The sequence below is a fragment of the Cervus elaphus genome, chromosome X (genome assembly GCF_910594005.1).
Source record: "Cervus elaphus chromosome X, mCerEla1.1, whole genome shotgun sequence".
Classification (NCBI taxonomy): Eukaryota; Metazoa; Chordata; class Mammalia; order Artiodactyla; family Cervidae; genus Cervus; species Cervus elaphus.
The window spans coordinates 143,877,074-143,901,873 of record NC_057848.1 but is presented as its reverse complement, the minus strand read 5'-3'; the positions used below and the strand labels follow the sequence as shown (position 1 = coordinate 143,901,873).

Below are 24,800 nucleotides of genomic sequence, written 5' to 3'. Positions count from 1 at the left end.
TATGTTCCAATATTACACTTTCCATTAACCAAGGTTATTCCTCTTGGTTATTAATTATAACAATATATTTAGTTATAAAATATAATATTTATTAATAATATATGAATACTATAATTAATTATAAAATATAATTAATAAAATAGTAAAACAAAAATAAAAAGAATGAAGAGAGGTCAAGGATAAAAGACAGATAAGAATAGTTAGGGAAGGAAACAGAATGGGCTGAAGTTCGAACTTACAGGTAGGTAGTATTTAATCAATTATATGAAGAATCATAGATTCACAGTAATATATATTAAATTGTCATATAATTATATGATATTATAAGTATCAGCTTTATGAAGTAAACTGCTCTGAGTAAAGATTCAAAAATATTACTTAATTTAGCACTTGAGAATACACTGTAGGAAATAATTGTGCATTAGTGGAAGGCTGGACAAAATGATCTAATTGGTCCTCTTTATCTTAACCTTCTGAATCCACCCACTAAGTCATATTTCAGGATGATTGGTGCCTCTAGTGCATTTGGCAGAGACTATCATAATTCAACTCTAAATAGCCACCAAGATGCAGTGAGGAGGGTAAGAGCTGAAAGTGGTCAATGACTTACTGGAAAGGAAGTGCTGGGACGCTGGGCCAAAGTCCCTGTGGGCTTCGTGCAGCTGCCTGATGCGGTCCTCAACAGCCACCTGGGAGGAAGAGGAGAGAAATGATGTCTTCTCATCAGATACAATGAGGCACAATTAAAACAATGCACCCTTTTTGGTAAGATCTTTCGAGCTTCTAAGGCCGGAACACTAAAGCAATGATTTATAACCCTGTTTTAATATCCACTTACCTTACGCGCTCTCCGAGACTGATTTTTATCAAACAGCCCAAGCGAGAAAGATTTGCTCTCTTGACAATGTTAAAATGAGACTTTTAAAAAACATTCTACTTATTGGTAGCCATGAATGAACTACTGTTCCAGTTAATACCATCAAAATTGCAACCTCTTAAATGTTTCACAAAAAGATCTGTTAGGGAGGGCACCATTCGCCATTAAACTAGGTGACTGAAGGAACTCAGAAATGATAAATATTTTGTCTCAGCCTCTTGTCATCACCATTTTTAAAGAATCATACTGACTGATAATTAATGGATACTGAATGATATTTAATCACTGATAATAAGTAACTAAGAGTTGATTGATACTTTATCTAAGAAATAAGAGGCAAGGTTTTAGGGTTGATGGTGAGAATAAAAAAATTTTAGATTTTACTGAACTTGGAAATTACTGGGAACTATACCTTTAACTGGCATGGATTAAAAATTGCCACTGTTTTTTTCCTATTATGTTTTTCTATACTATATTGACACAGTATTCTGTCAGCTTAGTGAATCTCATTTTGAGTGGGTAAGAAAGGGAAAGAATTTTATGGGTGAAATTGTATATTTTGTCCATTGGCATTTTGCCAACTTTATATTAAATGGTGGCCCCAGGCATCCTAGCTTTATAATTTCAGATCCTGATTTGGTTCTGAGCAGGCTATGCTAAACCAGAGGTTAGTCAGCACTTGCCAGAGCCATCAGAGCTCAGGCAGGTTCACACCTGTAAAACACATCTCAGATTCAACAGAAAAGTGACTCAGGTAGTCTGGTCTAAAGTTGACTCTGACCTTCCCATATCAATCAAGTACCTAGCCCAGATCCAGCACAGTCTTCTTGTTGCACATTCTCCTTACCCTTGTCCATCTTTCCTGGGACCAAATATTTCAAAAACCATGTAGAGTTCCCAAAAATTAAGAGTTTGCTTCATTGTGATGCACACACACAGGGGACATATGAAACCTACTTTCTCAGTCTTATGACCCTGCTGTTGCTGCTGCTCAGTCAGTAAGTTGACACTTTGGACTGACTGTAGCCCCTCAGGCTCCTCTGTCCATGGGATTTTTCAGGCGCCAATACCAGATTAAAGGGACTAGATCTGATAGACAGAGTGCCTGATGAACTATACGGAGGTTCATGACATTGTACAGGAGACAGGGATTAAGACCATCCCCAAGAAAAAGAAATGCAAAAAAGCAAAATGACTGTCTGAGGAGGCCTTACAAATAGCTGTGAAAAGAAGCGAAGCGAAAAGCAACGGAGAAAAGGAAAGATATACCCATTTGAATGCAGAGTTCCAAAGAATAGCAAGGAGAGATAAGAAAGCCTTCCTCAGTGATCAATGCAAAGAAATAGAGGAAAAGAATAGAATGGGAAGGACTAGAGATCTCTTCAAGAAAATTAGAGACACCAAGGGAATATTTCATGCAAAGATGGGCTCGATAAAGGACAGAAATGGTAGGGACCTAACAGAAGCAGAAGATATTAAGAAGAGGTGGCAAGAATACACAGAAGAACTGTACAAAAAGGTTCTTCATGACCCAGATAATCATGATGGTGTGATCACTCACTTAGAGCCAGACATCCTGGAATGTGAAGTCAGGTGGGCCTCAGGAAGCATCACTACGAACAAAGCTAGTGGAGGTGATGGAATTCCAGTTGAGCTATTTCAAATCCTGAAAGATGATGCTGTGAAAGTGATGCACTCAATATGCCAGCAAATTTGGAAAACTCAGCAGTGGCCACAGGACTGGAAAAGGTCAGTTTTCATTCCAATCCCAAAGAAAGGCAATGCCAAAGAATGCTCGAACTACCGCACAACTGCACTCATCTCACACGCTAGTAAAGTAATGCTTAAAATTCTCCAAGCCAGGCTTCAACAATACGTGAACCGTGAACTTCCAGATGTTCAAGCTGGTTTTAGAAGAGGCAGAGGAACCAGAGACCAAATTGCCAACATCCGCTGGATCATCAAAAAAGCAAGAGAGTTCCAGAAAAACATCTATTTCTGCTTTACTGACTATGCCAAAGTCTTCGACTGTGTTGATCACAATAAACTGTAGAAAATTCTGAAAGAGATGGGAATACCAGACCACCTGACCTGCCTCTTGAGAAACCTATATGCAAGTCAGGAAGCAACAGTTAGAACTTGACATGGACCAACAGACTGGTTCCAGATAGGAAAAGGAGTATGTCAAGGCTGTATACTGTCACCCTGCTTATTTAACTTCTATGCAGAGTACATCATGAGAAACGCTGGACTGGATGAAGCACAAGCTGGAATCAAGATTGCTGGGAGAAATATCAAAACCTCAGATATGCAGATGACACCACCCTTATGGTAGAAAGTGAAGAGGAACTAAAGAGCCTCTTGATGAAAGTGAAAGAAGAGAGTGAAAAAGTTGGCTTAAAGCTCAACATTCAGAAAACTAAGATCATGGCATCTGGCCCCATCACTTCATGTCAAATTGATGGGGAAACGGTGGAAACAGTGTCTGACTTTATTTTTCTGGGCTCCAAAATCACTGCAGATGGTGATTGCAGCCATGAAATTAAAAGACGCTTACTCCTTGGAAGGAAAGTTATGACCAACCTAGACAGCATATTAAAAAGCAGAGACATTACTTTGCCAACAAAGGTCTGTCTTGTCAAGGCTATGGCTTTTCCAGTGGTCATGTATGGATGTGAGAGTTGGACTATAAAGAAAGCTGAGCACAGAAGAATTGATGCTTTTGAACTGTGGTGTTGGAGAAGACTCTTGAGAGTCCCTTGGACTGCAAGGAGATCCCACCAGTCCATCCTAAAGGAGATCAGTCCTGGGTGTTCATTGGAAGGACTGATGCTGAAGCTGAAACTCCAATACTTTGGCCACCTGATGGGAAGAGCTGACTCATTTGAAAAGACCCTGATGCTGGGAAAGATTGAAGGCAGGAGGAGAAGGGAATGACAGAGGATGAGGTGGTTGGATGGTATCACCAACTCAGTGGACATGGGTTTGGGTGGACTCTGGAAGTTGGTGATGGACAGGGAGGCCTGGTGTGCTGCTATTCATGGGGTTGCAAAGAGTCAGACATGACTGAGCGACTGAACTGAACTGAATACTGGAGTGCATTGTCATTTCCTTCTCCAGGGGATCTTTCTGACCCAGGGATTAAACCATGTCCTTTGCATCTCCTGCATTGAAGGTGGATTCTTTTTATTTTTTTCTAGAGTAAATCTTTTATTTAAATCTCTTTACAAATTGAATTCAGTATTTTTTTAAATTTTATTTTTTAAAGTTAATTTATTTATTTTAATTGGAGGCTAATTGCTTTACAATATTGTGGTGGTTTTTGCCATATATTGACATGAATTAGCCACGGGTGTACATGTGTCCCCAATCCTGAACCCCCCTACCCCCTCCCTCCCCATCCCATCCCTCTGGGTTGTCCCAGTGCATGGGCGTTGAGTGCCCTGTTTCATGCATTAAACTTGGACTGGTGATCTGTTTCACATGTGGTAATATACATGTTTCAATGCTATTCTCTCAAATCATCCCACCCTCACTTTCTCCCACAGAGTCCAAAAGTCTGTTCTTTGTATCTGTGTCTCTTTTGCTGTCTTACATATAGGGTCATTGTTACCATCTTTCTAAATTCCATATATATGCGTTAAAATACTGTATTGGTGTTTTTCTTTCTGATTTACTTCTCTCTGTATAATAGGCTCCAGTTTCATCCACCTCATTAGAACTGACTCAAATGTGTTCTTTTTAATAGTTGAGTAATATTCCATTGTGTATATGTACCACGGCTTTCTTGTCCATTCGTCTGCTGATGGACATCTAGGTTGCTTCCATGTCCTAGCTATTGTAAACAGTGCTGCGATGAACATTGGGGTACACATGTCTCTTTCAATTCTGGTTGGATTCTTTACCTGCTGAGCCATCGGGGGAAGTGGCTCAGATGGTGAACGCAATGCAGGAGATGCAGGTTTGATCCTTGACTCGGAGGTCGAAAAGAGTTGGCCAGGACTGAGCAAATAACACTTTCACTTTCTTATGACCCTGCACTCCCAGTCAGACTCTACCTGCCTGTCCTGTGGCATTCTATCTGACTTAACATCCCTGAGGCCTCACTCTAGAATGCTTGTATTCCCCTTTTCTTCCATTCAGGGCTGGTCTATGTTGGCTTCCTCAGCATTCTCGCAGTCCACGGTTTATACCTGGGGCACTTCTATCAGAGCCACTCCTTTCATTATATGGATGGACGGTAACCATTCCCTGCTTACTTCTTCTGTCCTCCCCTCCCTCCCACAGGACGCACTGAGTCCTGCATGTAGTAAGTGGTAAGAAATATTTGTGTAATGATTAGTCAATCAAACCAGTGGGTAAGTGTGTGTGTGTGTGTGTGTGTATGCATGCACCAGTGTGAGAAAGAGAGGAGAGAGGGAGGGAGATACAGGAGAATAAATGAGAATGCTCACTGACACTGACTGCATGCTCTAAGTCCCTGGGTAAATTATTTGAATCTTAACTTACCTTATCATTACAATGGGACAATATGTCCTACCTCATGGAGTTATTATGGGGATTAAATAAGATGATACATGTGTTTAGGTCAGTTTCTATCATATGATAATTGCTCAGTAAATGCTAGTAGCTATTGTTATTGTTGCTATTATGCTTAATAAATAGAGAGGGCTAGGTTACAGCGTGCAAGGCACCACACAAAATCCAAAAATGGATAGTATTATTAATCACTTTGTGCATGACAATATGAAGTAACATGCAATCTTCCCAATAACTCTATGGAAGGAAGTAATACTTCACCAGTTCACAGATGTAGAAACTGAAGCATGAGAGGATAAAAAAAATCAACTGAACAAAACTGGCCTAAGCTTAAGTAGTTAGTAAACTGGCAGGTCCTGGATTCAAGTTCATTCATTCTAGCTGTCGGTCTTCACTGCCACTCCAGAGACTATGGTTGGAAAAAAAGTAGTGTATAAATATTTAATAAGCAGTGGGCCTTTTAATTTACTTTTAAATTAATTTATTGAAAGCAGATCTAACCTAGTGCACCTATCTATGAAACTTTCAGCCATCAGTATATTTTATGGTCCAGTGCAAGTTTGGTTCCTGGTCTTGAAGAATGTGGTACTTTAAGATTGTAGACAAGAGCTGTAGAACACATGCAAACGAATGTGTGGAATATGTAATTCTTTCTAAAGGCAGAATGGGTCGTTTCATAACGAAATCAAAGAAGAGAGGAATGTGAAATTTGGGGTGGGTAGGAAGGGACAGGGAGGCCATATGGACATGGGCACTGAGCAGAAACCTTTGCACATGCTGAGAAAGAAATCCCCAAGGGAACATGTGGGTGGCGAAGGAGAATGAGCGTGCCACAGGCCATTTCTTCTGGTGATAGTGTTAGTAGCTTCATAGGGACCATGTGGGAACAGCCTCAGAATCCATTATAAGCGCCTGATCTGAAGGGTGCTTTCTTCTTATATAGGAAGGGCCATGGTGGTAGTTTCCAGTATACACCCAATGTTATTAAGAATTTAAAATGAGATAAAAATGAATCTCCACTCCTATAACTCAAACTTAAGAAAAGGGATGAGAGTGAGATGGAAATTTAAAATGCATCATCTTAACTAATGAGAACAGACCGTATAGCACAGGGAACTCTACTCATTGCTCCAAGGTGACCTAAATGGGAAGGAAATCCAAGGAAGAGGGGATATAGGTACATGTACAGCTGATGCACTTTGCTGCACAACAGAAATGAACACAACATTGTAAAGCCAATTACACCCCAATACAAAATGAAATGCACCATGTGATGCAATGAAGTCTCCAGAAAACAGTCTTAAATTAACTAAAGAATTAAGCTTACAATATTTCTTTTCACAAATTATCTTTGGAGAAAGGTATGGCATGGACTGAACGCATAGTTGAGAAAATACTTTTAAGAAAGAAAAACCTGAAGGCACACAAAATCCTCATAAACTGTAGCTGCTTAGGAACAATGCACTTGTGAGCAATTAGATAAGGAGATGAAATTTGATAAGCTTTTAAAACAATAACTTCCATGTGTTAGGCCTTACTAACTGGATTTTTTTTATAAACCAATGTAAAATTCTATATACAAACTAGGAAGCAAAAGTCAGAAATTTTACCCCGTTACCTTGTATTCTGGCACAATTCATTCTTTACTTGGTTGTTTATTTCTTCCTTTTTAAAGTATATGTTAATACAGAAAGAGATATGAGAGAAAGGAGTGCTACAGTCTTCATCTTTGGAAGCATAAAGGCTTGGAGGTGAGGAATGCAAACAAAACAGGGAAACTTCTGGGGTAGCAAGCAGAACACTGGTGTCAAACAGGACCGTGAGATGCAGTTAGCTAGGTACGTTGCAAGCAGATGATGCAAAACAAGATTCTGCAGATGCTGAGGCTCAAGATTTACTCCATTAGCAAAGGGAACCTGGAGAAGGCAATGGCACCCCACTCCAGTACTCTTGCCTGGAAAATCCCATGGATGGAGGAGCCTGGTAGGTTGTGGTCCATAAGGTCGCTAAGAGTCAGACACGACTGTGCGAGTTCACTTTCACTTTTCACTTTCATGCATTGGAGAAGGAAATGGCAACCCACTCCAGTGTTCTTGCCTGGAGAATCCCAGGGGCGGGGGAGCCTGGTGGGCTGCCGTCTATGGGGTCACACAGAGTAGGACACGACTGAAGCGACTTAGCAGCAGCAGCAGCAAAGAGAACCACTGAAGATTTTTGTGAGGGGACACGTAATTTGAGAGGGAAGCTGAGGTTTAGGGTGATGAATCTGTCAGCGTGACAGATCCAAAGAGGTTGAGACCAGTTAGAGGATGTTGGAATTGATCTGACAAGACTTGGAGTGATATGTGTTGGAATGAAGACCATGCTGCCTGGAAAAGAATAGAAGGTACAGACTGGGAGGTATTTTGAAATAAGGAAAAACTAAATACTTTGGTATGGGAGTGTAATTCTGGTAGAAGCGAATAGAACTTCAGGATTTCCAGGGTGGAAGACTGGGAGATTGCTGATGGAAATATCGAAATGAGAAAGGGGAGGGATGACAAATGGGTAAAGGAATTCTTTTGGAACAGAAAGAATTTGACGTAACAGTGAAAGATTTAACTGGAGATGTCATGTATATCCAGTTGGAGAAATTTGCCCCAGTCATTAAAGGAAGGAAAGTGAAGTGAAACTGAAAATGGTAGGATTGAGCATTAGGAGGTGAACAGAGAAGGAAGTCAAAGGAGTCTAAATAGAATTATTTAAAGAGACAGGAAGGGGACTTCCCTGGTGGTCCAGTGGTTAGGATTCCAGGCTCCCAGAGCAGGGGGGCCTGGGTTCAATCCCTGATTGGGGAACTAGATCTCACATGCTGCAACCAAGGGTTCACATTGTGCAACTAAAGATCCTACATACCACGACTAAGACTTGGCACAGCCAATAAATAAATAAATGGTGGTGGTTTAGTCACTCAGTTGTGTCTGACTCTTTGCCTCCCCATGCACTGTGGCCTGCCATGTTCCTCTGTCCATGGGATTCTCCAGGCAGGAATACTGGAGTGGGTTGCCATTTCCTTCTCCAGGGGATCTTCTTGACCCAGGGATTGAACCTGGGTCTCTTGCATTGCAGGCAGATTCTTTTACCAACTGAGCTACAAGGAAAGCTAAAAATAAATAAGAAAATAAAAAAATCAAACAAAAATAAATAGGAAGAACCCAATTTCCCCCAAATTCATAGACCATACCTCTGTTTCCTTTCATAAAAAGAAATACAATTATAACATCACTTTGGAAGCATACATCTTGTGTCTACAATTAGATCACAGATCAAGAAAGCTTAGAACTGGAAGAAACCTTATCTATTGATACACAAGGGTCTCCTCTTTAGAACCATCCCAGATGGGCAGAAGACTGCCATCTGCTCCCTGAGTACTCATGATCTAGCTTGCAGCATTTCTTTAGAAAAAGCAAGTCAGAGGGGGAAAATGTCTTTAAAAAACAAAAAACAAATGTGCTCTGTGAGATTAAGGACCCATCTTTCTTTCCCTAGTATGTTCCAGGTGACTAGCACAGTACCTGGCATACCGCAGGTACTCGATTCATACTAATTGAATGAATTAATGTGTAGTTTATTCAAGGATCTTCACCATAACCACTACTTTTTTTTTTCGGTTCTGCCATGGTATGTGGGATCTTAGTTCGCTGACCAGGGATCGAACCTGCTCCCCCTGCAGTGGAAGCCCAGAGTCTTAACCACTGGACCACCAGGGAAGTCCCATAACTACTATATTTTGAATGAAGAATTTCATTTTCAAGAGGCCCAAATCAAGTTTTGGAAAGACCTTTCCTCCCCCCCTCGCTTCTTTCTTTCCTTCTTTTTTGATGCTCAAATTTTATTTAAAAATAAAAAGGAAAGAAGAAAACCATTTAGATTCATTGTGCCTACATTGGATTTAGAAAAAAAATTTTAAAGCAGTAATTTGTATGACAAACCAAGAACCCAAATCTCCTCCACATTTGTTTTATTCTAATTTTTAAATAATCATATTTGAGAGCTCTGAGGACTATATACAATTCTTCTTTGCTTTCTCCTTTCAGATGAGTTCTATAGGCAGCGTACTCTTTGCAGACCTCCCTTTTTTCACTCTACTAAGAAATGTCTCTCTATTCATTCAAAAGATATTTACTACAATGTAAGTTCCTTGTCCACAAAGATAGGGACCTTTTCTGCCTCATTCACAGTTTAGCACAGTGCCTAATACAAAGGAGATGCTCAATATTCAACAAATGAGTCAATGAATAGGCTTTTTGAGTTCTTGTTACATTAGGTACTGCACTAAGTATGATTAAGGTATACTTGAAAGTGTAATTTGGGGCTAATGAATGAGCACTGAGTCCTTCAAGTAATTAATGATAACCACTCCATTCTCAGCTATGACTGTCTCCCAATGTTCAGTCAATTCCTTTGTGTATTTTGAAGAATATCTTTATTTCATTTTTTCCCTTCAAAATTGCTTTAAATAAGCCAAAAGGAGAAGAAAGAAAAAGGACAGATACTAACACTGTGGCTGCCAGTCAAGATTTCAAATAAAATTGATCTAAATGCAAATATTTGATACTTAACTTTGTTTTACGTTCTCAAGGGCTCCCACTTTTTCTTTTGACCTCCTTGTTAATTACCTTTAAGTTTTTACCTTCACTGGAGTTTGAGAAGAGCCAAGAATTCCCTCTTGATGTGGAAATACATTGCAAGGCAATGTGTTTCCTTCCTAGTGTTCAAGTGTTCTTACTGGCACTATATCCATAAATGGTGTTTACCACAGTCTTAGGAAAAGATGTAACTATGCGTGTACATTTCAATTATCTGACTCTCCGGCTTGTCTAGACCCTTGAAAAATATCCATGGGCATGCAAAAACCAGACTTCACACATCCAGTGATGAGCCCATAAAAATAAAACTCTCCTTGTGATGGGATGCTAGTGAATAAACGACTCGCATGCACACAAATGTCTCTCTACAGTCTACTCACGAGGCTTTGTCCAGGAAATGTATAGTTTGTATACTTTCCTGTCCGCACTTAACTGGGGGAAGGCTTCAGAATTCATTCTTGCTTCCAAATTCTTACTGTAACCTTCCTAAATATGCGCCCAAACATTATCCCGGAAACGCTCCTGAGATTTATTACAGTTTAAGATCCTCTTAAAGAATTGTAGTTCTTTTAATTAAAATCTATTCTTATTCTAATGCTGATTTTTTTTGAGCTGTATCTGAAAAAAAAAAAGGTCTGAAATGGTCTGAGATAAGGTTTGGAATGAGGACATAATGGGTATAGCTCCATGGCAAAACAATCTGGGTTTGGTGAATGCAAAAGTTGGCTGAATTCTCTTTTCCTTGAACTTATTTTCATGTTTTCTTGACCCCGAGACACTTCTGAGTTAAACAGAGTTTCTTGCATTTGACTTCAGGATAGATCACAGGAAGGCAACAAGTGCTAACACTGTGCTTGCTCTGAGTAGGACCATAATTATCAGTTGAGTTTGTGTGATTTATGGCGTGGATGCTAATGCTTGCATCTGAAACGTCATTAATTCACCTCCTTTTATGTTCTCTCAGAGCTTTTTTGTTTCTTTTCTGCTTCCAATTTTGTATTTCTGGGCTGATTCCTATCTTCTTAGGGCTTCCCTGGTGGCTCAGACGGTAAAGAAACTGCCTGCAATGCGGGAAACCTGGGTTCAATCCCTGGGTTGGGAAGATCCTGTGGAGGAGGGCATGGCAACCCACTCCAGGATTCTTGCCTGGAGAATCCCCATGGACAGTGGAGCCTGGTGGGCTACAGTCCATGGGTTCACAAAGAGTTGGACAGGACTGAGCGACTAAGAGTTTCACTACTTTCATTTCTGGTCTTCTTAATCTCTGATTGCTTTTCTTATTCCTTCTTTTTCTTTCCTCTCTCCTCCACCCACTCCTCCACCTCAGCTGCTCTTCCCAATTGTGTCCTGCACGACCCCCTAGAAGAGCATACTGACTCTGTTGAGATAAACAGAGAGGGCTGAAAATGAAGTGGCTGTGTACCCCGGCAAGGCAGGTGGGGCAGGAGGTGAACAGGAGCCCCAGCCTAGGGCCAGGCCTAGGCTTCTTCAGGAACGCCAGTCCTCTAATGCTGAGGGGCTCTGCCATCAAACAGAAAGTAAGGGACGACAGAACAGCAAGCCTTTTGTCCACTGTTCAGCTTTTAGCTTTCACCTCACCGATTTTGAAAATGCACCTTGGAATTTTGCTTTTTTCTTCTCCATCCTCATGTTAACTGCCTCATTCTGTGATAATAGAGTCAGGTTATATCAACATTAAGTCGACTTCATAGACCCAAGTACCTTAAGGGTATCATTAATTTTAATTTACGGAAGCAGCAATCAACCTCCTTCTCTTGCTTCATTTGTCAAAATCTTTAGTTTTTGTTACACATACACACTGTTATGAAAAAAAAAGTGTAATGGGAAGGGAAGAGATCTAGGAAGCATTTTTCTGCTCTCTTTTTCTTGTCTTAAAGAGATAAGAGAAAAGCTCAATGACTCGGCTTGGATAATATAATTTGATGCAGATTTTATCTTTAAAAAATAGGTTGCCTTTAAAAACCTTTCCTAATGTATCACACGCTTTGCAGCAGGAACTAAAGTCAAGTGGCTGGCACCTTGCGACACCAATACATTAAATCTTTTACATTTTAGCTTCAACTATTTATTCCTGAGCTTTATTTATTCCACATTTGGAAGATAGCATTCTTGCAGAAATTTTCTGAGGCCATTGGAGCATTCCTTTCTTGTGGCATTTTGGGTCAGAAGTAGCTTAATGCTCCCATGGTAATGACATAGTTATGCTTCCTGGTACTAGAACACAGGAGTGTGCCCAGAGACCAGAAGTGGCAATCTGAAATAATTATCAAGGAGATAAAACAGAACTGATATCATGGGGGGAGGGGAAAGACAATGTATGTAACAGCAAATTCACACTGAAAGATGACTAAAGCTGGGTGAAATCCTGAAGATAAATGAAAAAAGAAAAAGCACCGGAAATTATAAATTTTTTCTTAATGGTTGCCAGGGGAAGGCTGGGGGAAGGCAATAGTTAGGGAGTTTGGGATGGACATGCACACACTGCTCTATTTAAAATGGATAACCAATAGGGACCTATTGTGTAGCACAGGGAACTCTGCTCAATGTTATGTGGTAGCCTGAAGGGGAAGGAAGTTCGGGGGAGAATGGATACATGTATTTGTATGGCTGAGTCCCTTCACTGTTCATCTGAAACTACCACAACATTGTTTGTTTATCGGCTATGTGCTAAGTCGCTTCAGTTGTGTCCGACTCTTTGCGACCCCATGAACTGTAGCCCACCAGGCTCCTCTGTCCATGGGATTCTCCAGGCAAGAATACTGGAGTGGGTTGCCATTTCCTTCTCCAGGGGAACTTCCTGTTCCAGGGATCAAACCTGGGTCTCCTGCATTGCAGAAAGATTCTTTACCACTGAGCCACCAGGGAAATACACTGATACAAAATGAGATGTTTATAAAAGAAGAAATTGAAAGCTTTTTTAGCTTGATGGCAAAATCCTTGTATTTTGAGTAATAAAACACCTGTAGGTTTTCAGTTTGTTCTATCAATCACCTTGACAATGATGGCTGGAGGGACAATCTGCTGAAGTAGGCAGGCAGAAATCCTTAACTCAGGAAATGGAAGTCCCTGAAATCCTACAGGCTCCCCGCAGCACTGCCAAAGCTTCCTGACCTTGACTCCCTGCACAGTCGATTGGGCCACATATGAAAGAACCTTGTCTGCCACGAGCCCCCATTTCCAGTTCCCAGCTCTCCTCCTCCCGGCCACTGAAAAGCGCCTTTCTTTTCCGTCGCTGATGCAGAGCTGCCAAACCAGTATCATGCCGGTCTTTACAAATCAATAATAAACCAGAAGATCTCGTCTACTGTACTTCCCGATCCTGCAAGCTTCAGTCCTTCTCACTTTTTTTTTTTTTTGCATATCAGAAAGAGGCACAAGTCAAACAAGTGAATACACTTCATGTTTCTAAATAAAGGACAGAAGATGGGGTGATGCACTTCTATTGCTTCTCAGTGTACATTCATCAGAAAGTGAAACTGAAGGTCGCTCAGACGTGTCTGACTCTTTGCGACCTCATGGACTATACGGTCCATGGAATTCTCCAGGCCAGAACACTGGAGTGGGTAGCCTTTCCCTCCTCCAGGGGATCTTCTGAAGCCAGGGATTGAACCCAGGTCTCCCGCATTGCAGGCAGATTCTTTACCAGCTGAGCCACCAGGGAAGCCCAGTCAGAACTGGAGCTAAAACCCTAACATACATTCACTCCTCCTCTGGCTACACAGTCTCCTCCTCGGCTTTCCTGGCACTCTTCAGACTCATCTTTCCCTTTCTCTCCACCTCCCTCTTCCTGCTTCACTCCACCTTACCCCAAGCCCGAGGTGGTGTGTGAGCTCCCCCAAATAGTCCTAAGACTCACCTGAACTATTCGAGATATTTTTACTTCAAATCTAAAGGAAAACTACTTTTCAAAAAAAAAAGTTTATTCATTTATTTCACTGCACCCGGTCTTGGTTGTAGCATATGGGATCTAGTTCCCTGACCAGGGATTGAATCCGGGCCCCCTGCATTGGGAGCATGGAATCTTAGCCACTGGACCACCAGGGAAGTCCCAAAAACTTTTTATTTATTTATTTTTTTTTACTGTGGCTTTACAAAGTACAGAAAACTACAGGGGAAAAAAATCCAAGATACAATGTGATCTGTTATAGAAGAAACAAAAGATGGAATTTCTAGGTCATCACAGAAGTAGCTATACTTCCTTCAGCAATAATCTGAGGTACTTTATGAGATTCTTCCTTTCACTAAAGCAAGAAATCCTAAAATCCATCAGGATACATGCACTGTACCTTGCCTTTCTTTTTAATCCTCAAGTGAAACCAAGACAGCAAAGTGTAATAAAAATGCATATAGCCCCAGGCTTTCTGCCCTAGCAAAGAGAGAAAAAATAAGCTTCTTGACTTAATATGTCTACTGTGAATAATCAGCCACGGCATTTTGGGATCTCGTTTTATAATCTTAACATATAGCAGTGAACTCCATGTTCGTGGAGTGACAAGAATAAAGAAATTTTTTTCCTTTCTTGTAAAAAAGAGATTTTTCTCCCTATTTTCAGAAACAGATATATGTGTCAACTTAAAAGAAACAAAAGCGGGAGGGGGAAATCTCTTGATTTTTACTAATACATTTTCTGTATTTTTACCCAAAGTTGTCAATGAAGGGTGGGTAACGCGAGATGGGGTCTTAGGCTGTATAATGGTGGGGCTCACATTTGGTTTGGAAGCTTTCACAGTTTCCTGCCCAGATGCTTAGGCCTGTCATTCCCCAGTATTGGTTCTTAGCTAATTAATAAACATCCCTAGGAAGATCAATGATGGCTCATAACAGGCTGCTAGTACTACAGCTGTATTTGCATTTTAAAAGCAACTTTAATTAAATAATTAAGCAATTAATTACTCAAATACTTATTGAGTGCTTATAAGGCACTCTGCTAGGAGAGAAAGGAAAAATGAATAAGGAAATAAGGAGCCTATTTTAAATGAATTTATGGTTTAAATGTTTATAAATAGGTATGATAAAGCGGCAGAAGAAAGACTGGCATGTAGGGCAGTCATGCCTTGATTTTACAGAGTATCACAACTACCTGGAAAGTTCCTTAAAAAGACAGATTCTTAGCTCATATCTTGGACATCCCAGGTGGCTCAGTGTTAAAGAATCTGGCTGCTAATTCAGGAGATGAAAGAGACATGGTTTCAATCCCTGGGTCAGAAGATCCCCTGGAGGAGGAAATGGCTACCCACTCCAGTATTCTTGCCTGGAGAATTCCATGGCAGAAGAGCTTGGCTGGGCTACAAGGCATGGGGTTAAAAAGAGTCGGACATGATTGAGCAACTCACACACACACACATAGATCATCTCTAGAATGTCTGTCTGTTTGGGGCTAGAGCTCAAGAACCTGTACTTTCTTTTTATTTATTTATTTTTCATTTATTTTTATTAGTTGGAGGCTAATTACTTTACAATATTGTAGTGGTTTTTGCCATACACTGACATGAATCAGTCATGGGTTTACATGTGTTCCCCATCCTGATCCCCCCTCCCGCCTCCCTCCCCATCCCATCCCTCTGGGTCTTCCCAGTGCACCAGCCCTGAGCACTTGTCTCATGCATCCAACCTGGGCTGGTGATCTCTTTCACCCTTGATAGTATACTTGTTTCAATGCTGTTCTCTCAGAATATCCCATCCTCGCTTTCTCCCACAGAGTCCAAAAGTCTGTTCTGTACATCTGGGTCTCTTTTTCTGTTTTGCATATAGGGTTATCGTTACCATCTTTTTAAATTCCATATATATGCGTTAGTACACTGTATTGGTCTTTATCTTTCTGGCTTACTTCACTCTGTATAATGGGCTCCAATTTCATCCATCTCATTAGAACTGATTCAAATGAATTCTTTTTAATGGCTGAGTAATATTCCATAGTGTATATGTACCATAGCTTTCTTTATAGCAGCGGTCCTCAACCTTTTTGGCTCTAGGGACCAGTTTTGTGGAAGACGATTTTTCCATGGACCAGGTTGGGGGCAATGGTTTCGGGATGATTCAAGTGCATTACATTCACTGTGCACTCTATTTGTATTATCATTGCATTGGCTCCACTAGAGATTATCAGGTGACAGATCCTGGAGGCTGGGGACTCCTGCTTTTAAAGCTCTACCAAGGTTGACGTATAGCCTATCTTTGCAGCAATTGGTGTAGTGGAAGGGCTATCAGTACTACGGTTTAAGAAGACCTGAGTTCAGATTCCCTCCTAGGTGTTTGACCTTCAGCATCTTATCTAATAGTCTATAAGCATTAGTTTCCTCCTTGGTGGGCAGAAACATTGAACAACAACAGTGATGAGAGTAACAACAGCTAACATCTATAGAGCACTTACTACATGCCCCTTGTGGCTCAGCTGGTAAAGAATCCACCTGCAATGTGGGAGACCTGGGTTCAATCCCTGGGATGGGAAGATCCTCTGGAGAAGGGAAAGGCTACCCACTCCAGTATTCTGGCCTGGAGAATTCCATGGACGAGTTCACAGGGTCATGAAGAATTGGACATGACTGAGTAACTTTCACTTTCACTTTACTACATGTCAAATGCTGTTTTAAGAGCTTTACGGGTATATTTTCACTGAAGCCTTTCCTACTCTAAGGAAAACTTGACAAGAGCAGGACTATTTCATTCAGTGCTGTATCCCCAGGATCCAGGTCAATGCTGGTCTCTTAGTACACATCCAACTAAACTCTTAAAAGAAATGAACACCACAGTGAGAAAGGTACTCCTATTTACAATCATTTTACAGAGGCAGAAGATAGTATAGAGAGAAAGGTTGGAGAGTCTATTTCTCAGCCCTCAGTAGACGCTCACTCCTTTCTTTTCCTGGGAACTGTGCTCAAAGCACTGAAAGAAACATAAATAGCTATGAGCTTTACAGAGTGTCTGGACTGAATTAATGAAGGAATGAGGCTTTTAAGCTGTGCCTTCAAAGTTGGGTAAGACTTTGATGGGCAAAAACACAAGAAACATTCTGTGTGGCTAGAGCAGAATGAGCAATGTTTCTGGCACTGGGAATGGCCCAGATGTGGGGTATAAACAGAGGGGGGAGCTGAAGAATACCGGGCTGGACATGTAGCTTGGAGTCAAACCAGAGCAGCACTTGACTGTCAGGTTTAAGAATAGAAGACTTCAGTTTTTTCAAGGGAAGGCATTCAAATGTTTTCCTAAATAAGTACTTTAAAAATTGACTTTTTTTCATGCATTCACATAACACAATTCAAGAACAATAAAAATCTCTAAAAAGTGAGTTTTCCATTTACCACATCCATCTAGCCATCTTGCTTCCCACCCTGGTGGTGACTACTGCTAACATTTTCATTCTAATTAAGTTTTTTAAAAATAAAGAAATAACATGGTAAGAGTGGAATTTTAGGATGAACTGAAACATGGAGAAAGTGATGAAAGGATAACCTGGTAGAAAAAATCCCAAGAGATGGTAGGATATGGCACAATGGGTTAAATATAGGGCTTCCTTGGTGGTTCAGTGGTAGAGAATCTGTCTGCCAACATGGGAAATGTAGGTTTGATCCCTGGGTGGGGAAGATCCCATGAAGAAGGAAATGGCAACCCACTCCAGTATTCTTGCCTGGGAAATGCTATGGACAGAAGAGCCTGGGGGTGGGCGGGGGGGGGTGGGGGGCGGGGTTCCGGTCCATGAGTTCACAAAAGAGTTGGACATGACTGAGCGACTAAACAACAACATCCAGAAGGAAGAGTCAAGGAAATCTCAGACTTTCATCCTAGTCTGAGGAGATGTACAAACATCAGGAGGAACCACTAGCATGTTGAGGCACAGTTTGACATGGTAAGTGAAGTCGCTCAGTTGTGTCTGCCTCTCTGCGACCCTGTGGACTGTAGCCTACCAGGCTCCTCTGTCCATGGGATTTTCCAGGCAAGAATACTGGAGTGGGTTGCCATTTCCTTCTCCAGGAAATCTTCCCGACCCAGGGATTGAACCCAGGTCTCCTACATTATAGGCAGACACTTTACCATCTGAGCCACAGGGAAGTCCAGGGAAGTTAGTTTGACATGGTAACTAATCCCAAAGAGTAGATCAAAAATGGCTGAACAAAGACTAGATGGAATGATGGAAAAATCATGAGGAGGGTGACAGTGATTTCTCTTCAAATTCCCTCTCATCATTTAACCTGATGGTTAGCAAGATTCCCACAATGGCTTGGGTAGAAATACTGTACCAAAAAAAAAGAAAAAAGAGCTGAAAAGCATTTAGTAGTATCTAATACAAGCTAAATACGGAGTAAATGGTAGTTGTTACTCATTTGTGTTAAAAAGTGGGTGTCAGGAGTTCCCAGGTGGCTCAGTTGTAAAGAATCCATCTGCCAGTACAGGAGACATGGGTTCGATCCTTGGTCCGGGAAGATCCCACGTGCCATGGAGCAACTAGGCCCATGCAGCACAACTACTGAGCTTGTGCTCTACAGCTCGGGAGTCACAACTACTGAAGCCCTCATGGCCTAGACCTCATGATCCACAACAAGAGAAGCCACCACAATGAGAAGCCCACATACCACGTTGAAGAGTAGCCCCTACTCACTGCAACTACAGAAAGTTCACATAGCAATGAAGATACACTGCAGCAATCAATCAATCAATCAAAGAATCCTATAATAAACTGGGGGAAAATGGTGCATGTGAGAGCAGAATAGGAGTGGGTGCACTGGGCAGACACATCTCTGGGGGAAGCTCCATTTCAAGTTTACTTCTTTTATAATAAATACTTAAGGTGGCCAGTTGGGGAGAGCTAGGTGATTTCTACCCTTTGTCAGGACCTAAACAAGTCAAGCCAGGAAAGTAGGAGAGGTGAGCCTGGGAATCAATTATTCCCCAAGCATTTTCACTGTGCTGTGTGGTCATCTTGTGCAGGGAAGCAAAGATGGAGCATGAGAAATCCCTGCTCTTCAGAACCTGTGTCTTGTGGGAAGAAGACTGCACAAGGGAGAAAGTAGAGAACTTACAAGTGCTAGGCTGTAGGTTACTGATCAGTCAGAACATTATGAAATTCTAGAGGCAAGAAAGCAATGAGGCTGGAACAATGTGGGAGGTTTCTGGAAGCAGGTGACACAAAACACTATGGACCAAGACCAGACCCAAAGTCTTTGTAGCTTAGCATCCCATGTCCACTGGGGTATACTTTTTGAACAGGCATTTCTTATGCCATTAGTGACGTGATCTTAATGAATTAGAGATCCCCAAGAGTTCAAGTAGTATCACTTACGCTGTTGATTTTTTATTCTAATATGGTAAGCAACAATTCATCATTCTCCCTTCTTTTAAACATCTCACATTTGTTTGCAAAGAGCTTTCAAAATACAGTTATTAAAATGGTTTGTTTTGTCTTTTCCTCACTGTGTCATAATTGATTTTTTTATGGTTATGTGACTATAGATGGTTGGATAGAAAAGCACTTAATGATTTTGTGCTTAGAGAAAAACAGTGCATTTTACATGCATGAAGAGCTCGTATCACTATGTTCGTACTTGAAAATGATTTCACTGCACTGATAACAAACTTTCTTCTAGACTTTTCGAAAGTAATGTTAAACCTCATACGTGGGACTTTGAACATCGAGTCCTTGATCTAGGATTGAACACACGTTTCACATCTTGGAGAAAACTTCTTTTTTTCCGGTTAGCTGATCTTTTTATCCCTTCAGGCATTAACCAGTCTTTTTATTTTCTTAGCAGCAGTTCTAGAGCAAAATTCCCTGAAGGCTAAAGCATCTATTGGATAGTTCAAAATGTATAGTGCTAAAAGTTTGCTTTTGTTGTGTTATTTTTGTTTTTAGCAGAAATCCCAGAAAGAGAAATACATTCTTGCATATGGAGGCCTACTGCAGTCAATTTTCCCTGATTAAACCCTAAATTTGAACTTTCAATACTTTAATCTGAACTTGCATTGAAATTCAACTTGGTAGTGTATAAAAAGAAAGAATACATCATAGTAAACTTCCAGACTAAACAAATCTATAGTCCAAGGATATTCAAATAGATCAGAAACAAATTAGTACTTTTGAAATAACACTTTCATAAGGCAATTTATATGCTAAATGGAGATGATTTTTATTTAGTCACCAAAGCAAAGTTCTGAAGGATGCTAAATACTAAATAGTATGTAAAATTAAGTCAAATTACTATTTGTCTTAAAAACAAGATTTTTGTTTTTTTTTTTAAACAAGATTTTAAAAATCCAGGATTTAGCAATTTCACTAATCCAATCTAGTCCTTCTGTCCAAAAGTTAAATGAGTTGGACAGGATCTCAATACCAAGTATTGATAGATGTAAATAAGAACAAAAAAGTCCCTATTAAGAATTTACTGGACTTCCCTGGCAGTCCAGTGGTTAAGAATCCGCCTGCCAAAGTAGGGGACATAGGTTCGATCTCTGGTCCAGGAAGATTCTCATATGCCACAGGACAACGAAGCCCATGTGCCTCAACTACTGAGCCTGTGTGCCTACAGCCCATGCTTCAAAACAAGAGAAGCCACTGCAGTGAAAAGCTCGTGTACCGCAATGAAGTAGAGCCCCCCACTCATCCAACTAGAGAAAACCTGCGCACAGCAGCCGAGACCCAGCACAACCAAAAATAAATAAATAAATAAATATAATAATAAGGTATCAGAGATGAAAGGTTTTCATGGCCTCTCTCAATGCCTGTGTTCACATAAGACATGTACCTTTATCTATGGAGCAAGGTTTCTCCACTTCAACCCTACTGACCCTTTGCCTGAATAATTCTTTGTTCTATCACGTGTGATAGAAGATGTCTAGAATCATCTTTGACCTCTATCCAGGGTATGTATCCACTAGATGCTAGGAGCACTGATTCCGCAGTTGTGATAACTGAAAATGTCTTCAGACATTGCCGTGTACCCGGGTTGAGAACCACTGGTCTATACTGACATTCACTTCCTACTTCATGTACATGCCATGGTATGAATATTTGAGGTAAGACCTGAGTTCCATTCTACAACTCTTAACTAGTGAGGAAGGAAAAGTAACAGCCCCTACTTGTATACAGACTATCCTCAGGTCTGCCCAATTTAGGACCCCCTCTAATTGGCAGTTTTTGCTCTGGAGCTCCCCAACAGGCTGGCCCAGGCTTCATAAGAGCTGCACTATGATCTCATGCCTCCCCCTGCCCAATTCTGCTTCAGCCCCTTTTTTGTCCTCCCAAATTTATCTTGGGGTATCATTTCCTGGAGGACCTAACCTGCAATATCAATCACTCACTCCATCAAATCATTCAATCAGAGCGTTTCATTCCCTTAGCTGAGATGGGCATACCACTGCATTTGGACCACGGAGTGTCAGACCCAAGTAGTTTTTAAACTCCTGGGTGAGAGTAGTTCACTCTTTTCTGCTGGAGATGTTCAGGATGCTAAGAGGAGAGCAGGTGGGCCTGCAGCAGTATAGCTGCCTGAAAATCTTCACTGTCATGACCACCTTTTTTTCTTCCCTTGACTAATCTAGGTTGAGCTTTCTGTCACAGCCAACAGTCCAACCTAACATACTTTATATATAACAAAGGGGGAACTACAGAAATGTTCAAAAATTAACACTGAGCCTAGAAAGTGTTTTAAATGAACCTATCACAGTGACTATTAAGAGCTAAGTATACAAGTGAAAGAAGGGGGCTTCCCTGGTGGCTTAGATGGTAAAGAATCCTCCTGCAATACAGAAGATCCAGATTCGATCCCTGGGTCAGGAAGATCCCCTGGAGAAGGGAATGGCAACCCACTCCAGTATTCTTGCCTGGAGAATTTCATGGACAGAGGAACCTGGCAGGCTACACTTCATGGGGTTGCAAAGAGTCGGACATGGCTGAGGGGCTTCCCTGGTAGCTCAGACCATGAAGAATTTGCCTGTAAAGCAGGAGCCTGGTGGGCTATAGTCCATGGGGTCACAATGAGTCAGATATGACTTAGTGACTAACACTTTTGCTTTCACATACAAGCTGTCAAGAATTACAAAGTGTTCTACCATCTTCATGATGAAGTGGGAGAGGGCAGAATGATACCCTTTGCAGTGTAAAGATTTTATCAACTGCTGCCATTGATTCTTGAAAGATTTTCTCCAGTCTCATCATGGAGGAAAAATGGCTATAGACTACTAGATCGTAGCTGCCACAGGTGGTCAGTACACATTAGCTTCTGCTTCCTATCATGAGGCTTTAAGCAAACTTGAGTGGACTCCTAACCAGCACCCTACCCTTCCTATTTTCCATTCTTTGCTGCTGCTATTAGGAAAAGAGAATATATTTATGAGTATAATACTTGATTTGAACTAATCTTTCAGGCCTAAGAATATTTCAATCATGTGTGTGCATGTAAGACTGTGAAGTATGCCTATTTCAGTCCCATTTTTTTTTTAATAGAAAGATCTGTTTGAAAACTGAAAGCCACATTTTTCCACTTGAAATGCTTGAAAAGCTTCATTTGTGAAAAGCAGCATTGACTAGAGCTGCAGGGGATCATTAGTGGGAGCCCGAGCTTCAAAGGAGTTTCTGTTAGGAAAAGGTATTTGGACATTTTAGCTAAGCTGCTGACCACCTGGGATTTGGTCATTTAAAAGGATGTTAGTTTTCAGTTATTTTACATTCCACATACAAGTGAGATCATATAGTACTTGTCTTTCTCTGTCTGACTCATATCACTTTTAGAATACTATCCTTAAGGTCCATCCATGGTATTGCAAATGGCAGAATTTCCTTCTTCCTCATGGCTGAATAGTATTCCATAGAAAGGTGGAGGGATGGGAGGGATGTTGTTTAAGGGTGTTTGTGTTAATCGCTCAGTCATGTCCGACTCTTTGCGACCCCATGAACTGTAGCCTGCTAGGCTCCTCTGTCCATGGCATTTCCCAGGCAAGAATACTGGAGTGGGTTGCCATTTCCTCCTCCAGGGGGAATGTTTAATGGTATATTCTTGCAAATAAGTCCTGGAGGTCTACTACATAGGAAAGTGATACAGACAAAACTGTATTATAACAATCAACTTGCTAAAAGACTGGGTTTTAATAGTTCTCAAACTCAGAAGAAATAACAGTTATGTGATATTATAGAGGTATTAGCTAACACTACTATGGCAATCACATTGCAACATAAATGAATCCAAGCAATATGCTGTGTACTTTCAACTTAAAGTTGTATGCCAAATAGAATTCAATAAAAAAAGAACAAAATGGTGCTAGTTGTTGACAGACTGACTGACTAGGTACCCTTTATGCCTTAACAAAATTCGTTTAAGAGATTTGTATTGTGGGCTCCATATTAAAATAAAGGCTTGGGTAGCTGCCTTTTTACTGTTTAGGAGAAGTATCTTTTTTTTTTTCTTCTTGAAATGTGGTTGACATATAGTATTATGTTAATTTCAGGTGTACTACATAGTGATTTCACACATACATTATGAAATGACCATCATGATACATCTAGCAACAATCTGTCCCCATACAAAGTTATTACAATATTATTGAGCACATTCCTTTAGGCTGTAGATTACACTCCCATGACTTATTTATTTTATAACTGGAGGTTTGTATCTCTTAATACCCTTTACTTATTTCACCTAACCTGACACCTCTTTAACCTCTGACAAATACTCATTTCTTCTCTGCACCTATGAGTCTGTTTACATCTTATTAGCTTTGCTTTCAGTTTTTTAGATTCCCAATATAAGTGAGATAATATGATATTTGTCTTCCTCTGACTTGTGTTTCTTAGCCTGATACCCTCTAGAACCATATCCATGTTGTCACAAATGGCAAGATTTCTTTTTCCCTTGTGCCTGAGTAATATTCCATTGTGTGTATATATACCACATCTTTAACCATTCATCTATAGATGGACACTTAGGTTGCTTCCATATCTTGGCTACCGTGAATAATGCCACAATAAACATTGGGGTGCATGTGTCTTTTTGAATGGGTGTTTTTGTTTGCTTTGGGTAAATACCCAGGAGCAGAATTGCTGGAGGGCAGTTCTACTTTTAATTTTTTTGAGGAACCAATATACCGTTTTTCATAGTGGAGGTTCCTTACATTTTCTAACATCATTTGCATCAGCAGTCTACCACAACATCAAAATATTCCTCACCTCTTGGCTGGGGGTGGTGTTGTCTTGGTCAGCTCTTCTGTGGTGCTGGAGACGGCAGTGACACAGGGGGGTGAACAAGACCACCCATATTACTTGATTGTCTGAATCAATTAAAGGAGAACTGATGTCCATTTTCTCTCAGATAGGGAGAGTCCAGGAAAACAAATAAGCCATGCAACAGAAAAGTTGCCCGGCTGCACGGGGAGTTGCTATTATCGAGCAGTTGCCCAACCGTTTATGTTTTAAACTCTTTTCCAGTCACTAGTTACTGGCAGGCACACCGCTGAAAGAAGCAGGCAACTCTAAGCCGGGGATTGAACAAAGAAAGATTCCTGGAAGTGACTCTCTTTCTTCCCCCAAATACCTATGACCAAAAGGCTGCCTGAATATGATTTTAATTGCCAAAGGACCGAGTCACAGGCTCCTTGGGTTTCTTTAGATGATAATCATATTACTTAGAGAGCTGGCACGGGTCCTGGGTTTCTCAGGCTATGCACCGCTGGTAACCAAACTGCAGGCGCAGGAACACAACGATCTGAGGGAGAAGAATGGTATCTCTGAGACCCTGGAATGCGGCTTTGAACCA

The 24,800-nt window shown here is 40.9% G+C and overlaps 1 protein-coding gene across 10 annotated transcripts in view; it reads right to left on the bottom strand.

Annotated features, from left to right (window-relative positions):
• The window catches only part of DMD (dystrophin), a 2,565,910-nt gene that overhangs the window by 245,048 nt on the left and 2,296,062 nt on the right, over positions 1-24,800 (bottom strand). For all 10 annotated transcript variants that reach the window (XM_043895268.1, XM_043895262.1, XM_043895270.1 and 7 more), the window contains one exon: positions 611-689. In XM_043895268.1, the coding sequence (XP_043751203.1) occupies positions 611-689 (79 nt within the window). The remainder of the gene's footprint in view (positions 1-610; positions 690-24,800) is intronic.